Source organism: Pan troglodytes, chromosome 20 (assembly GCF_028858775.2).
Source record: "Pan troglodytes isolate AG18354 chromosome 20, NHGRI_mPanTro3-v2.0_pri, whole genome shotgun sequence".
Lineage (NCBI taxonomy): Eukaryota > Metazoa > Chordata > Mammalia > Primates > Hominidae > Pan > Pan troglodytes.
Window position 1 is genome coordinate 57,751,502 of NC_072418.2, and position 17,789 is coordinate 57,769,290.

General features: G+C 50.5%; 1 protein-coding gene across 4 annotated transcripts in view; it reads right to left on the reverse strand.

Annotated features, from left to right (window-relative positions):
- The window catches only part of NLRP7 (NLR family pyrin domain containing 7), a 37,121-nt gene that overhangs the window by 14,772 nt on the left and 4,560 nt on the right, over nt 1–17,789 (reverse strand). For 2 of the 4 annotated variants that reach the window (XM_054674190.1, XM_054674191.2), the window contains exons 2-6: nt 6,318–6,524; nt 6,144–6,180; nt 3,081–3,396; nt 2,577–2,651; nt 533–2,111 (exon numbers count right to left, since the gene is read on the reverse strand). In XM_054674190.1, coding sequence (XP_054530165.1) covers nt 533–2,111; nt 2,577–2,651; nt 3,081–3,396; nt 6,144–6,180; nt 6,318–6,325 — 2,015 coding nt within the window. In that variant the 5' untranslated portion in view covers nt 6,326–6,524. The remainder of the gene's footprint in view (nt 1–532; nt 2,112–2,576; nt 2,652–3,080; nt 3,397–6,143; nt 6,181–6,317; nt 6,525–17,789) is intronic. The other 2 variants (XM_054674192.1, XM_054674189.1) reach the window with 1 other exon arrangement.

Consider the following 17,789-nt stretch of genomic DNA (forward strand, 5'->3'; position numbering starts at 1 on the left):
GTGTCTATAGTAAACAATATTGCATCACATACTTTGCTACCAGTATAGATCTTAAGTTTTACAAAAAAATAAAATAATAGATAAGCCTGAGTGAGGTGGCTCACGCCTGTAATCCCAACACTTTGCTAGGCCAAAGTGGGAAGATCTCTTGAGCCCAGGAGTTTAAGACCAGCCTGGGCTAGAAACTGAGACCCCCATCTCTCCAAAAAAATAAAATAATTAACTGGGCAAGGTGGTGCACGCCCGTAGTCCCAGCTACTGGGGAGGCTGAGGCAGGAGAATCACTTGAACCCGGGAGGCGGAGCTTGCAGTGAGCCAAGATCACGCCACTGCACTCCAGCCTGGGGGACAGAGCGAGACTCCGTCTCAAAAAAAAAAAAAGCCCCAATTCCTAATTGCCAAGTCGTGTCTCCACGTTGAACGTGAAGCTGGAAAGAAGTCCAGCCAGAGGGAAATTCTGACAGTAAGTGACAGGGCAAAGGAGACGCTGGCCTCTTCCTAGTGGAGCGTGGGATGGGAAAACAGTTCTTACCTTTCAAATTCAATGTCCAGGTCAAAATCCATGTAATTCTCCAGGAACACCCCCTTTGCTACCTGCAGTGAGAGTTTCTGCAAGTCTTGACAATGCTTCAGGCTGAAGGAACAATGCCTCACTTCAGAAGTATTTGTCAGGTGAATAGAAATTTCCTTCAACGGGGCCACCACCACCTTCGCCAGCTCCTCCTCCTGAGACTCATACAGGCAGCCCAAGACCTCCCTCAGGTCAGTCACGGATAAGGACTTATTTGCATGAAGATGTGCTTTGCACCGCAGCAATTCCTGTTTGATGTCCGGTGACATCCGGCAGCCAAAAGTGGCCTCCAACTCCTTGGCTCTCTTCTCGTTAGCGAGGCCGAATAAGAAGTGTCCTACTTGAATCAGGTCGGGGTTCTTGAGTCTTTCTTCTCCGGAAAGCAGCTTCTGTACGTCCCCAATGTCCGAGGTGTGGCCGTCCCTGTCCTCCTCCTCCTCCTTCTCCAGGGCGTAGAACAGCGCAGCGAAAAACTGCTGGAAGCTGAGGTGGATGAAGGAGTAGCAGCCTTTGGAGACTCTGTCCTGGCGGAGGATGTCTCCGTCCAGGAACAGACGGAGGTCGGACTCCTGCACCCCGAGCCTTTCCAGGTCCTCTCGGTGGAACACGGACATCTGCGCCCACAGGCCCTGCGCGGCCAGGAGGCTCAGCGTCCGCAGCGCGCCCCGCAGCTGTGCGCCCTGCGGGAACCGGCTGCAGAGGAAGCGCAGGAACAGCCCCGTGCGGGTGAGGCAGGTGGGGACCGGGTCCTCCCCCTTCTCCATCTGCAGCTTCAGAGTCGTGCACACGATCCAGCACACCGCGGGGGCCGAGCCCAGCTGGAACAGGGCCGCGTTGCTCCTCATTAGCTCAAAGGCACGCATGGCTTGGTCCTCGTCTCCAAAGTGTCTCAGGAAATAGGCCCTCCTGTCCTCCTCCAGGAAGCCCTCCACCCTTACGTAGATCGGCTGCTGCGCCAGGAGCTGGAGGTCCCTCAGGGCCCTGGGCCGCGTGGTGACCAGCAGGGCTGCCTTGGGTAACATCTTCCTCTTCAGCAAACTCCCCAGGAGGACGGGCACCGGCTTCTTCTTCTCCCAGTCCCCGCAGATGTCCTGGATCAGCGCCCCAGGTGGGACTTTCAGCTCATCAAGGCCATCGACCACGAACAGGATTCTCTGTGCTTGGGCTAGGATGCTTGGAATGTCATCCTGCAATTCAGGCCAGTCTTTGGAGATCAGCTCTGCAAAACTGCAGGGGCCCATGCGGCTGAGCTCCTTGCAGCTGAGGTAGAACGCGTATCTGACCGTCGGGCTGAGGTTGCAGTCTGTCCAGTCCAGCATACACTTTTTGGCCAGCGTGGTTTTCCCCACGCCCGCGGGGCCGTGCAGCACCACCGTGTAAGGTGTTAGCTTCCCGGGTGTTCTGGGATTCAAGAATGGAATGAACCGTTGGTTTCTCAGAGTGACGGCGTCATGGAAATTGTCAATGTCTCCTTGCCAAAAGGTGTTCTTCCAGACCGAAGATTGTTTCTCCATTGAATTTCTCCATCCTTCCTTTTCACCTACAGTGACAGCCCATAGGACAGTTGAGGTTGATGATGATGCTCTTCTGAAAATTACTTAGTCAAGTACCAGAAATGAGGGCCAGGCACGGTGTCTCATGCTTGTAATCCCGGCACTTTGGGAGGCCAAGGTGGGTGGATCACTTGAGGTCAGGAGTTCAAGACCAGCCTGGCCAAGATAGTGAAACCCCATCTCTACTAAAAATACAAAACATTAGCTGGGGGTAGTGGCGGCCGCCTGTAATCCCAGCTACTCAGGAGGCTGAGGCAGAGAATTGCTTGAACCCGGGAGGCGGAGGTTGCAATGAGCAGAGACGGAGCCACTGCACTCCAGCCTGGGCTACAGAGCAAGATTCCATCTCAAAAAAAAAAAAAAAGCCAGAAATGAATAAAACCAGGAAGAAGTGATGCACCTTGCACGCTCTCAAACACCAAACTCATGACCACAGGACCGTATTTACCCACCTGGCTTTGCTAACTCCGAGTCTTCTTCTGCATCTCCCAGCTCAGGATTATCTATTTCTTGCACCTGTCCGTCCTCTGTAAAATACTTAGATGTAAGCCTGACACAGTAATTTACACTTCGTAAATCAGACATTATTGTACATAAAGTGTCAGCCAGGCATGGTGGCTCATGCCTGTAATCACAGCACTTTGGAAGGCTGAGGTGGGCAGATCACAAGGTCAGGAGATCAAGACCAGCCTGGCCAACATGGCAAAACCCCATCTCTACTAAAAATACAAAAAAAAAAAATTAGCCAGGTGTGGTGGAACACGCCTGTAATCCCAGCTACTCCGGAGGCTGAGATAGGAGAATCACTTGAACCCAGAGGCGTAGGTTGCAGTGAGCCCAGATCTCACCACTGCACTCCAGCCTTACACTCCAGCCTGGGCGACAGAGCGAGACTCCATCTCAAAAAAAAAAAAAAAAAAAAAAAAAATGACCAGGACACCCCAGGTTCTACTTACCCATCATCTCAGCCTTTGCCATCTTACACAATTCCGTGAGATTCATCTCTTCCAAGATGTTCACAGTCGCATTCCTTATCCAATTTTCTGAGGAGGTGTTGACCAGAATTTCTGCCAGTTTCTTGCCATCAGCCTCTTCCACCTCAGACCATGGGGTCTTCTGTAGCACGTCTTCGAGGGGAAAAGCCCATAAAAGGGATTTGAAACTCTTTAATTCATCCTCGTTCAGCTGCTCCAGAAGGGTCTGCAGAGTCCACTCTAGCTGGGGCGATGTCATAGTGCTCCGAGTATGAGACCTTAGGTTAAGGCTGAAGAACTGGAGGGAGAAAAGAAAAAACAGTTCACGAGTTACCATCATTAAATGAAACCACAGTTTCCTGTGTGCCAAGAACAAGACTGTTCCTGCTGTACAGCGAGTGGTAAAATATTCCATAGACTGAATTAAGAGACTGAAAATCTGGCCCAGCACGGTGGCTCACGCCTGCAATCTCAGCACTTTGGGAGGCCGCGATGGGCAGATCGCCTGAGGCCAGGAGTTCGAGACCAGCCTGGCTAACTTGGTAAAAAGAACGAACAAAAGGCCGGGCACGGTGGCTCACGCCTGTAATCCCAGCACTTTGGGAGGCCGAGGCGGGCAGATCACAAGGTGAGGAGCTCAAGACCATCCTGGCTAACACGGTGAAACCCCGTCTCTACTAAAAATACAAAAAAAAAATTAGCCAGGCATGGTGGCGGGCGCCTGTAGCCCCAGCTACTTGGGAGGCTGAGGCAGGATAATGGTGTGAACCTGGGAGGCGGAGCTTGCAGTGAGCTGAGATCGCGCCACTGCACTCCAGCCTGGGCGAGTGAGACTCCCTCTCAAAAAAAAAAAAAAAGAAAAGAAAAATTCAGGGTTTTTTTTTTCTTTTTCAGAAAGTCTTGCTCTGTCGCCCAGGCTGGAGTGCAATGGTGCGAGGCTTACCACAACCTCCTCTTCCCGGGTTCAAGCGATTCTCCTGCCTCAGCCTCCCAAGTAGCTGGGATTACAGGTATGCGCCACCACACCTAATTTTTTTTGTATTTTTAGTACAAATGGGGTTTCACCATGTTGGCCAGGCTGGTCTTGAACTCCTGACCTCAGGTGATCTGCCCACCTCAGCCTCCCAAAGTGCTGGGATTACAGGTATGAGCCACCAGGCCTGGCCAAGTATTTTTTTTCCCAAGTACATTTTTTTTTCTTTTTTTTTTTGAGATGGAGTCTCCCTCTGTTGCCCAGGCTGGAGTGCAGTGGCACAATCTCGACTCACTGCAACCTCCACCTCCCAGGTTCAAGTGATTCTAGTGCCTCAGCCTCTCAAGAAGCTGGGATTACAGGCGCACCGCATCACGCCTGGCTAGTTTTTGTATTTTTAGTAGAGACAGGGTTTCTTGGTTTTTTTTGAGACGGAGTCTTGCTCTGTCACCCAGGCTGGAGTGCAGTGGCGCGATCTGGGCTCACTGCAAGCTCCGCCTCCCAGGTTCACGCCATTCTCCTGCCTCAGCCTCCCAAGTAGCTGGGACTACAGGCGCCCGCCACTATGCCCAGCTAATTTTTTTTGTATTTTTAGTAGAGATGGGGTTTCACCGTGTTAGCCAGGATGGTCTCGATCTTCTGACCTCGTGATCTGCCCGCCTCGGCCTCCCATAGTGCTGGGATTACAGGCGTGAGCCACTGCACCCGGCCGAGACAGGGTTTCTCTATGTTGGCCAGGCTGGCCTCGAACTCCTGGGATCACAGGCGTGAGCAACCGCATCTGGCCATTTACATTTTTTTTTTTTTTTTTGATGCGGCATTTCACTCTGGTTGCCCAGGCTGGAGTGCAGTGGCGCAATCTCAGCTCACCGCAACCTCTGCCTCCCGGGTTCAAGTGATTCTCCTGCCTCAGCCTCCCGAGTAGCTGGGATTACAGGCATGTGCCACCACGCCCAGCTAATTTTGTATTTTTAGCAGAGATGGGGTTTCTCCATGTTGGTCAGGCTGGTCTCAAACTCCCGACCTCAGGTGATCTGAAAGTGCTGGGATTACAGGCGTGAGCCACCGCGCCCAGCCTACTTTTTTTTTTTTTTTTTTTTTTTTTTTAAACAGGGTCTTCATCTCATCCAGGCTGGAGTGCAGTGGCTCAATCACACCTCATTGCAGCCCCCACCTCCTGGCTCAGGTGATCCTCCCACCTCACCCCACAAGTAGCTTGGACACAGCACAAGGTCTGGCCTTCTTTGTTTTTTGAGATGGAGTCGCACTGTCTCCCAGGCTGGAGTGCAGTGGCACGATCTCAGCTCATTGCAACCTCCCCCTCCTAGGTTTAAGCTATTCTCCTGCCTCAACCTTCCAAGTAACTGGGATTACAAGCATGCACCACCACACCTGGCTAATTTTTGTGTTTTTAGTAGAGACAGGGTTTCACCATTTTGGGCAGGCCAGTCTCGAACTCCTGGCCTCAAGTGATCCACCCGCCTCGGCCTCCCAAAGTGTTGGGATAACAGGCATGAACCACTGTGCCTGGCCTTGTATTTTTTTGTAGTGACAGAGTTTTACCATGTTGCCCAGGCTAGTCTCAATCTCCTGAACTCCTCTAAACTATATTTGAATAGAAGTCCTTAAGACAACATTAGGCCAGGCACGGTGGCTCACACCTGGAATCCCAGCACTTTGGGAGGCCGAGGCAGACGGATTACCTAAAGTCAGGAGTTCAAGACCAGCCTGGCCAACATGGTGAAACCCCGTCTCTACTAAAAATACAAAAATTAGCTGGGCGTGGCGGCACGTGCCTGTAGTCCCAGCTACTCAGGAGGCTGAGGCAGGAGAATGGCGGGTGAACCCAGGAGGCGGAGTTTGCAGTGAACCAAGATCACGCCACTGCACTCCAGCCTGGGCGACAGAGGGAGACTCCATCTCAAAAAAAAAAAAAAAAAAAATCAAAGATCCTTCCAGCATCCTCGCACCAACCATTAAGGCTTGGGAAGGGCTATGGTGGAAACTCAACCAATAACTTCTTCTCCCTTAAACGAGAAGACAAAGAAATCGATGCAAGAACCAGCACTCACCTCCCTCAGGTCAGGTCTTGCTTCCAGCCTGTGTTTCCTGCAAAGGGAACGGATAAAAAGGGGAGGTCTCTGGCCCTTGGTACGCGGGGTGGAGAGACAGCTTTCCCGCCCAGGGTGGAGCCGCCCCACTGAGATTAACATTGGGTGGCTCCCAACCACTGACCTCAGGCTCACCTTGACATCACCTGGGCCCCATCCTCAGGGATTCGGCTGTAATTGGGCTTCAGTGGGCTTTGGAGAATTACGGCTTGCTGAATCTCCCCAGGTGAGATTAATGTGCAATTCCCTTCCTAGAGCACCCGGGCCAGGTGTGATAGGCAACAGAACAGGAAATACACATTTTGGGTTTTGCAGGGTACCTGGCTCCCAGCTTTTAAAACTCTTGTAGAGAAAAAAAATTAAACAAAAATAAATAAAAATTTTTTAAAAAGAGGACAAAAACTCCCATGACTTCCTAAGTTACAAATACAATAAGTCTACTTTGTGGCCAACTGTGGTGCCTCCTGCCTATAAATCCCAGCAGGCTGAGAGGCCTAAGCCAGTGGATCCCTAGGGGCCAGGAGTTTGATACCAGCCTAGGCAACATAGCAAGATGCCATCTCTTCAAAAATATTTAATAATTAGCCATGCATAGGCTGGGCGTGGTAGCTCATGCCTGTAGTCCCAGCAATTTGGGAGGCCGAGGCGGGTGGATCACCTGAGGTCAGGAGTTGGAGACCAGACTGGCCAACGTGGTGAAACTCTGTCTCTACTAAACATACAAAAAATTAGCCAGGTGTGGTGGCAGGTGCCTGTAATCCCAGCTACTCGGGAGGCTGAGACAGGACAATCACTTGAACTAGGGAGGTGGAGGGTGAGTGAGGCACGATCACGCCATTGCACTCCAGCCTGGGTGACAAGAGCAAGACTGTCTCAAAAACAAAAACAAAAAAAATTAGCCATACATGATGGGCTGCACCTGTAATCCCAGCTATTCAGGAGGCTGAGGTGGGAGGATCACCTGAGCCCAGAAGTTTGAGGCTGCAGTGAGCTGTGACTGGCCACCTCACTCCAGCCTAGGCCACAGAGTGAGACCCAGTCTCAAAAAAATAAATAGATAACTGATATTTAATTTTTTTTTTTTGGATGGAGTCTTGCTCTGTGGCCCAGGCTGGAGTGCAGTGGTGCAATCTCGGTTCTTGCAACCTCTGCCTTCCAGGTTCAAGCAATTCTGATGCCTCAGCCTCCCAAGTAGCTGGGACTGCAGGCACATGCCACCATGCCCAACTAATTTTTTGTATTTTTAGTAGAGGCAGGGTTTCACTATATTGGTCAGGCTGGTCTCAAACTCCTGATGTCAGGTGATTACAGGCATGAGCCACCACACCTGGCCTAAAATTGTTTTTAAATAAAACAGTGTATGTTGTGGAAAACATTCAGCACAGAATTTTGGTTGTTTAAACTGTTAATTTAATGGAAGCAAATGGTCCCACAAATGAAGATGTATATATCAGTTGCAGCGTGCCATCTACAGAAACAGGCACTATGGAGGCCTGGCATGGTGGCTCATGCCTGTAATCCCTGCACTTTGGAAGGCTGAGGCAGCTGGATCATCTGAGGTCAGCAGTTCGAGACCAACCTGGGCAACATGGCAAAAAACCCCTGGCTACTAAAAATAAAGAATTAGCCAGGCATGGTGGTGTGCACCTGTAATCCCAGCTACTCAGAAGGCTGAGGCATGAGAATTGATTGAACCTGGGAGTTGGAGGTTGCAGTGAGCCGAGATTGCACCACTGCGCTCCAGCCTGGGAGACAGAGACACCATCTTTAAAAAAAAAAAAAAAAAAAAAGATGGCCAGGCGCAGTGGTTCATGAATGTAATCCCAGCACTTTGGGAGGCTGAGGCAGGAGGACTGCCTGAGTCCAGGAGTTCAAGACCAGCCTGGGCAATATGGCGAGACTCCCTCTCTGAAAAAAAAGAAAATAAAAACAATAAAAATAAATTATATTCTAGCTGACAAAAAAAGAGAGAGAGAGAGTATATTTTGTTAAAACATTTGGCCTTTAGTCCTAGAGCAGCTATGGAGAGATAAACATGAAAGAGGTATCTCTTGTTATGCATACCCAGGCCCTGCAACCACACCTGAGTTTATGTAAATGAGGTGACTTTTGGAAAGCCCCTAGATAACCCCACAAGTGCGGGGGACTGGCTGCCAAAGAAACCATCAGTGATTAGACATTGGGAACTTTCAGCCCCAGGCTCCAAGTGGCCTCCAGGGAGGGGAGAGGGGCTGAAGGTTGAATTGATTATGAACTGCCAGCTATGTGATCAGCATTGCCCACCTAAGGAATCCTCCATAAACCTCAAAAGAAAAGGGTTTGGGCCGGGCGTCATTTGGCTCATGCCTGTAATCCCAACACTTTGGGTAGGGCCTAGATGGGAGGATTGCTTGAGCCCAAGAATTCTAGGCCAGTCTGGACAAAATAGCAAGACCCTGGCTCTACAAAAAATAAAAAATTAGCCAGGCGTGGTGGAGTGCACCTGTAGACCCAGCTACTCAGGAGGCTGAGGCATGAGAATCACTTGAACGCAGGAGGCAGAGGCTGCAGTGAGCTGAGATAGCGCCACTGCACTCCAGCCTGGGTGACGGAGTTAGACTGTCTCAAAAAAAAAAAAAAAAAAAAAAAACCAGGAAAGAGTTCAGAAGAGCTTCCTGGTTGGTGAACCCGGGTGCATCCGTGTGCCAGGACTGTGGTGCACCCCAGGTCCACAGGGACAGAAGCTTCTGCACTTTGGGCTCCTCTAAACCTCCCCCTACGCATCTCTTCCTTGGCTGTTCATTTGCATCCTTTAAAATATGAAAGGGCAGGTTGCCCCTCCACACCTGTGGGCATTTCTCGTTAGGTGGAAGGAGAGACTTGGAAAAGAAAGAGACACAGACAAAGTATAGAGAAAGAAAAAAGGGGGCCCAGGGGACCAGCGTTCAGCACACGGAGGATCCCGCCAGCTTCTGAGTTTCCTTAGTATTTATTGATCATTTTGGGGTGTTTCTCAGAGAGGGGGATGTGGCAGGGTCATAGGATAATAGTGGAGAGAAGGTGAGCAGGTAAACACATAAACAAAGGTCTCTGCATCATAGACAAGGTAAAGAACTAAGTGCTGTGCTTTAGATATGCACACGCATAAACATCTCAATGCCTTACAGAGCAGTATTGCTGCCCTCAAGTCCCACCTCCAGCCCTAAGGCGGTTTTCCCCTATCTCAGTAGATGGAATATACAATCGGGGTTTACACCCATACATTCCATTGCCCAGGGACGAGCAGGAGACAGATGACTTCCTCTTGTCTCAACTGCAAAGAGGTGTTCCTTCCTCTTTTACTAATCCTCCTCAGCACAGACCCTTTACGGGTGTCGGGCTGGGGGACGGTCAGGTCTTTCCCTTCCCACAAGGCCATATTTCAGGCTATCACATGGGGAGAAACCCTGGACAATACCTGGCTTTCCTAGGCAGAGGTCTCTGCGGCCTTCCGCAGTTTTTGTGTCCCTGGGTACTTGAGATTAGGGAGTGGTGATGACTCTTAAGGAGCATGCTGCCTTCAAGCATCTGTTTAACAAAGCACACCCTGCACAGCCCTTAATCCATTTAACCCTGAGTGGACACAGCACATGTTTCAGAGAGCACGGGGTTGGGGGTAAGGTCATAGATTAACAGCATCTCAAGGCAGAAGAATTTGTCTTAGTACAGAACAAAATGGAGTCTCCTGTGTCTACTTCTTTCTACACAGACACAGTTACAATCTGATCTCTCTTTCTTTTCCCCACAAAAATATCCTTTGTAGACCAGGCACAGTGGCTCAGGCCTGTAATCCCAGCACTTTGGGAGGCTGAGGCAGATGGATCACTTAAGGTCAGGAGTTTGAGACCAGCCAGCCAACATGGTGAAACTGCGTCTCTACAAAAATACAAAAATTAGCCGGGCATGGTAGCTCAATGCCTGTAATCCCAGCTACTCGAGAGGCTGAGGCAGAATTGTTTGAACCTGGGAGGCAGAGGCAGAGGTTGCAGTGAGCCGAGATCGCACGACTGCACTCCAGCCTGGGTGCGACAGAGTGAGACTCTATCTCAAAAAACTAAAAACAAAAACAAAACAAAAAATGAAAACCCGCTTTTAGTAAAAAAAATAAAAATGAAAAAATGTGAATCAGGCTGCACTCTGGCCCACGTCCTGGCTGCTGTGTATCACGTGGCTCTAGACACTGCACTTTTGCCTCCTCATCATTGCTGTAGATAGGATTTCTGACAGCAGGGTCATTAGATGAATTTTTTTTTTTTTTTTTTGAGACGGAGTCTCGCTCTGTCGCCCAGGCTGGAGTGCAATGGCGCAATCTCTGCTCACTGCAAGCTCCGCCTCCTGGGTTCACACAATTCTCCTGCCTCAGCCTCCCGAATAGCTGGGACTACAGGTGCCTGCAACAATGCCCGGCTAATTTTTTTTGTATTTTTAGTAGAGACGGGGTTTCACCGTGTTAGCCAAGATGGTCTCGATCTCCTGACCTCGTGATCCGCCCGCCTCGGCCTCCCAAAGTGCTGGGATTACAGGCGTGAGCCACCGCGCCCGGCCCCATTAGACGAATTTGTATCTGCACGGTTCCTACAGATAAACTCTGGGACATTAGAATTATAAGGCTTTTGTTTAAGGATGGTTTCAGACCTTGAATTCCAGCCAAATAGCTGACACTAACCAGTTTGAAGACCCCAGCGAGGAATGGGATCAGCATGAGAACACCGCGTCTTCATGTCCCTGTCTCCGCCAGCAGTCAGCATGGCCACACTCTGGCCCACACCAAAACACTTAAAAACCCTAGCCCTGGCCGGGTGCAGAGGCTCACACCTGTAACTCCAGCACTTTGGGAGGCCAAGGCAGGTGAATCACCTGAGGTCAAGAGTTCAAGACCAGCCTGGCCAACATAGTGAAACCCCGTTTCTACTAAAAACACAAAAAATTAGTCGGGCGTGGTAGCGGGTGCCTGTAACCCCAGCTACTCAGGAGGCTGAGGCAAGAGAATTACTTGAACCTGGGAGGCGGAGGTTGCAGTGAGCAAAGATCCTGCCACTGCACTCCAGCCTGGGTGACAAAGCAAAACTCCATCTCAAAAAACAAAAAAAAACCCTAGACCCAAACTTCTGGGGCAGATGGATTGGAGGTTTCCTCCCATCTCCTCATTCCTCAGTCCTGTGATTAAACTTCCTTCTCTTCTGCAACACAGTGACCCGGCAAATTGACTCACAGCGTGCATTGGGCAACGGACCTACTGTCAGAGGCGTGTAACCAGGGCAACTCCATCTTGAATAGGAGCTGACTAAAATAAGGCTAAGACCTACCGGGCTGCATTCCCAGACAGTTAAGGCATTCTCCAAAAAAAACAAAAAAACAAAAATGCCAGGCACGGTGGCCCAGCACTTTGGGAAGCCGAGGCAGGTGGATTACCCGAAGTAGAGTTTGAGACCAGCCTGGCCAACATGGTGAAACCCCGTCTCTACTGAAAATACAAAAATTAGTCAGGCGTGGTGGCTCGTGCCTGTAATCCCAGCTACTTGCGAGGCTGAGGCAGGAGAATCGCTTGAGCCGGGGAGGCGGAGGTTGCAGTAAAAAGAAAAAAAAAAGCATTCTAAGTCACAGGATGAGATAAGTCAGCACAAGATACAGGTCATAAGGACCTTGCTGATAACACAGGTCGCAATGTAGCAGGACCAGCCACAGACAAAACTCCTCAGACACCGAGTTAAAGAAGAAAGGGGTTTATTCGGCCAGGGGCATCGGCAAGACTCCCGTCTCAAGAGCCGAGATCCCCAAGTGAGCAATTCCTGTCCCTTTTAAGGGCTCACAACTCTAAGGGGGTGCGCGTGAGAGGGTCGTGATCGATTGAGCAAGCAGGGGGTACGTGACTGGGGGCTGCATGCACCGGTAATCAGATCCAAACAAAACAGGATAGGGATTTTCACAGTGCTTTTCTATACAATGTCTGTAATCTATAGATGACCGATTAGGTCAGGGGTCAATCTTTAACTACCAGGCCCAGGGTGTGGCGCGGGGCTGTCTGCTTGTGGATTTCATTCCTGGGGCGCGGGGCTGTCTGCTTGTGGATTTCATTCCTGGGGCGCCGGGATGTCTGCTTGTGGATTTCATTCCTGGGGCGCGGGGCTGTCTGCTTGTGGATTTCATTTCTGCCTTTTAGTTTTTACTTTTTCTTTCTTTGGAGGTGGAAATTGGGCATAAGACAATATGAGGGGTGGTCTCCTCCTGAAGCAATAAAGAATCCAGCCAGGCCGGGCGCGGTGGCTCACGCCTGTAATCCCAGCACTTTGGGGGGCCGAGGCGGGCGGATCACAAGGTCAGGAGATTGAGACCATCCTGGCTAACACAGTGAAACCCCGTCTCTACTAAAAATACAAAAAATTAGCCGGGCTTGGTGGCGGGCGCCTGTAGTCCCAGCTACTCAGGAGGCTGAGGCAGGAGAATGGCGTGAACCCGGGTGATGGAGCTTGCAGTGAGCCGAGATCGCGCCACCGCACTCCAGCCTGGGTGACAGAGCAAGACTCCGTCTCAAAAAAATAAAAAATAAATAAATAAAGCATCCAGTCAAACTCCATCAAAACCAAGATAGTGACGAGAGTAACCTCTGGTTGTCCTCACCGTTCCACTCCCAGCAGCCCCATGACAGTTTACAAATGCCATGGCAATGTCAGGAAGTTACCCTATGCGGTCTAAAAAGGGGAGGCATGAATAATCCACCCCTTGTTTAGCATATCCATAGAAATAACCATAAAAATGGGCAACCGGCCGGGCGCGGTGGCTCACGCCTGTAATCCCAGCACTTTGGGAGGCCAGGCGGGTGGATCATGAGGTCAGGAGATTGAGACCATCCTGGCTAACACGGTGAAACCCCATCTCTACTAAAAAAAATACAACAAATTAGCTGGGCGTGGTGGCGGGCGCCTGTAGTCCCAGCTACTCGGGAGGCTGAGGCAGGAGAATGGCCTGAACCCAGGAGGCGGAGCTTGCAGTGAGCCGAGATAGTGCCACTGCACTCTGGCCTGGTGAAAGAGCGAGACTCCGTCTCAAAAAAAAAAAAAAGGGCAACCAAGGCCGGACGTGGTGGCTTACGCCTGTAATCCCAACACTTTGGGAGGCCGAGGCGGGCATATCACCTGAGCTCAGGAGGTCGAGATCAGCCTGGCCAACATGGTGAAACCCCATCTCTTACTAAAAATACAAAAATTAGCCAGACGTGATGGCAGGCACCTGTAATCCCAGCTACTCAGGAGGCTGAGGCAGGAGAATCACTTGAACTCAAGTGATTCAAGGCAGAGGTTTCAGTGAGCCAAGATCACGCCACTGCACTCCAGCCTGGGCGACAAGAGCAAAACTCCATCTCAAAAAAAATAAGGGCAACCAGCAGCCCTATGGGCTGCTGTCTATGGAGTAGCTATTCTTTTACTCCTTCACTTTCCTAATAAGCTTGCTTTCACTTTACTCCATAGTCTCGCCCTGAATTCTTTCTGGTATGAGATTCAAGAACCCACCATGCCCAGCTCGTCCTTACTTGCTTTTAAAAAATATCATTGGTGGCCGGGCGCGGTGGCTCACGCCTGCAATCCCAGCACTTTGGGAGGCCAAGGCTGGCGGATCACCTGAGGTCCGAAGTTTGAGACCAGCCTGACCAACATGGAGAAACCCCGTCTCTACTAAAATACAAAAAAATTAGCTGGGTGTGGTGGTGCGTGCCTGTAATCCCAGCTGCTCAGGAGGCTGAGGCAGGAGAATCACTTGAACCCGGGTGGCAGAGGTTGCAGTGAGCCGAGATCACGCCATTGCACTCCAGCCTGGGCAACAAGAGTGAAACTCTGTCTCAAAAATAAATAAATAAAATCACTGGAATAATTTTCTTCTTTAGGAAGAGCAGTCTTGGGCCAGGCATGGTGGCACATGCCTGGAATCCCCGAACTTTGGGAAGCCCAGGCAGGTGGATTGCTTGAGTTCAAGAGTTCCAGACCAGCCTGGACAACATGACGAAACCTCTTCTTGATCAAATATACAAAATTTCGACTGAGCACAGTGGCTGTAAGCCCAGCATGTTGGGAAGCTGAGGTGGGTGAATAATTTGAGGTCAGACCAGCCTGACTAACATGGCGAAACCCCATCTCTACAAAAAATACAAAAGTTAGCCAGGAGGTCGTGGGCGCCTGTGGTCCCAGCTACTCGGGAGGCTGAGGCAGGAGAATGACGTGAACCCCGGAGTCGTAGGTTGCAGTGAGCCAAGATCGTGCCACTGCACTTCAGCCTGGGCGACACGGCAAGACTGGGGTTGCAGTGAGCTGTGATCCTCAACCTCCTGGGTTCAAGGGATTGTCGAGCCTCAGCCTCCCGAGTAGCTGGGATTATAGATGTTCGCTCCCATGCCTGGCTAATTTTTGTATCGCAAAAATGCACTCCAGCCTAGATGACAGGACTGCACTCCAGCCTGGATGACAGAGCAAGACTGTGTCTCAAAAATAAATAAATAAATAAATAGCCAACTGTGATGGTGCATGCCTGTAGTCCCAGCTACTCGGGAGGCCAAGGCAGGAGGATCACTTGAGACTGGGAGGTCACGGCTACAGTGAGCCGTGATCTCGCAACTGCACTCCAGCCTGGGCAACAGAGGGAGAGAAAGGAAGGAAGGAAGGAAGGAGGGAAGGAGAGAAGGAGGGAAGGGAGGGAGGGAAAGGAAGTCAGTCTTGTGGGACAAGGAAGGAAGGAAGGAAGTCAGTCAGTCAGTCTTGTGGGACTCAGCCCTGAACCTTTGGGATCTGATGCTGTCCCCAGGTAGGGAGTGTCAGAACTAAATCAAAGGAGAGGACACCCAGCTGGTCTCTGCTGGAGAACTGGTTGTTGGTGGGGAGAAACATACATTTTTGGTGAAGTATTCTGTGTTGAGTGTGAAAGTAGGAAAAACAGGACTGGGCATGGTGGCTCATGCCTGTCATTCCAGGATTTTGGGAGGCCAAGGCAGGCGGATCACTTGAGGTCAGGACTTTGAGACCACCCTGGTGAACATGGCAAAATCCCATCTCTACTAAAAAAATACAAAAATTAGCTGGGCGCGGTGGCAGGTGCCTGTAATACCAGCTACTCGGGAGGCTGAGGCAGGGGAATCACTTGAACCCGGGAGGCGGAGGTTGCAGTGAGCTGAGATTGTGCCTTTGCACTCCAGCCTGGGAGACAGAGCAAGACTCTCCCTCAAAAAAAAAAAAAGGCCGGGCGCAGTGGCTCACGCCTATAATATCAGCACTTTGGGAGGCCGAGGCAGGTGGATCACTGACACCCAACACCACGCCTTCTAATTTTTTGCATTTTTAGTAGAAACGGGGTTTCACCATGTTGGCCAGGCTTGTCTCCAACTCCTGTCCTCTGGTGATCCACCTGCCTTGGCCTCCCAAAGTGCTGGAATTACAGGCGTGAACCCAGCAACTTTTCCCCCTTTTATCATACCTTAATTTGCCTCCACCACCCCCAGAAGCTCCAAGTCTCTACGCCTTTTCATTTATGTATGTATGTATGTATTTTATTTTGAGACAGGGTCTCCCTCTATCTCCCAGGCTGCAGTGCAGTGGCGTGATCTTGGCCCACTGCAACCTCCGCCTCCCGGGTTCAAGTAATCCTCTTGTCTCAGCCTCCCAAGTAGCTGGGATTACAGGGCACACCACCACACCCGGCTAATTTTTGTATTTTTAGTGGAGACTGGGTTTCACCCTGTTGTCCAGGCTAGTCTCAAACTCCTGACGTCAGGTGATCCACCCATTTCGGTTCCCAAAGTGTTGAGATTACAGACGTGAGCCACCGGGACGGACATCCCTACTCCTTTCTTCTTCTTCTTTTTTTTTTTTTTGAGATGGAGTCTCCCTTTGTAGCCCAGGCTGGAGTACAATGGTGCGATCTCAGCTGACTGCAACCTCCGCCTCCTGGGTTCCAGTGATCCTCCTGCCTCAGCCTCCAGAGTAGCTGGGATTACAGGAACACACCACCACACCGGCTAATTTTTGTATTTTTAGCAGAGATGGGGTTTCATCATGTTGGCCAGGCTGGTCTCAAACTCCTGACCTCAGGTGATCCACCCACCTTGGCCTCCCAAAGTGCTGGGATCACAGGCGTGAGCCACCTCACCCTACACTCTTATACTCCTTTCTGTAGCTCAGGCAGCTAGATGAGCTTCAATCATCTGGCCCTTCCTCCAGTCTCACATTTTTGTGGGACTGCTGTGCATACATAATTGAATCTGGTTTTTCTTCTGTCAAACTGTTTTGTGTCAATGTAATTCATAGCCCATCCAAAGAACCTAGGAGGGTGGAGGGAATCCATTTTCTCTCCTCCACACTGGAGGGCCATGGAGCCCAAGAGTTCAAGACTGGCCCGGTGTACAAAGTGAGACCCAGTCTCTATTTAAAAAAGATGGGGAGGGGGCCGGGCACGGTGTCTCACACCTGTAATTCCAGCACTTTGGGAGGCCCAGGTGGGTGGATCACCTGAGGTCAGGAGTCCAAGACTAGCCTGGCCAAGGTGGTGAGACCGTGTCTTTACTAAAAATACAAAATTAGCTTGGTATGGTGGCAGGAGCCTGTAATCCCAGCTACTTGGAAGGCTAGGGCAGGAGAATCGCTTGGTTTGGGATTTTCTCCCTGAAACACTTGCTATCTCCAGGATTATGGGTCTCAGGTGAAAGAAAGACAAAGAAGGAGAGAGAGACAGAGAGAGGGACAGGGAAAGAGAATTTCAGACTTATCTAACATTGACACTTAGGAGAAGTAGGGAGAAAGAGGTGGGAAAATAAAGTGGCTAGGTAAAAATGAACATGTCAGTAACAATAATAGCATTAACAATAACTAGTATTGCCGGGTGCGGTGGCTCACGCCTCTAATCCCAGCACTTTGGGATGCCGAGGTGGGCGAATCACAAGGTCAGGAGTTCAAGACCAGCCTGGCCAACATGGTGAAACCCTGTCTCTACTAAAAATACAAAAAGTTAGCTAGCTGGGCATAGTGGTGCATACCTGTAATCCCAGCTACTCTGGAGGCTGAGGCAGGAGAATCGCTTGAACCCGAGAGGCAAAGGTTGCAGTGAGTCAAGATCAGGCCACTGCACTCCAGCCCAAGGGACAGAGTGAGACTCTGTCTCAAATAATAATAATAATAATAATAATAATAACTAGTGGCCAGGCACAGTGGCTCACGCCTGTAATCCCAGTGTAGCAGGACAAGCCACAGACAAAACCTCTCAGACACCGAGTTGTAGAAGGAAGGGCTTTATTCAGCTGGGAGCATCGGCAAGCTACTGTCTTAAAATCCAAGCTCCTCGAGTGCACAGTTTCTGTCCCTTTTAAGGGCTCACAACACTAAAGACTGCGCATGAAAGGGTCGTGATTGAACAATCTAGGGGATACGTAACAGGGGTTTCGTGCACTGCTGGTCAGAGAGAAACAGAACAGGGCAGGGAGTTTCACAATGTTCTTCTATACAATGCCTGGAATCTATGGATAACATCGGGTTCTAAGTCATGAGTTGATTTTTATCTACTAGGTTTACGCCAGGCAGGCCCAGGCCTGGTTTCGGGTCTGGTTTTGGGTCTGGT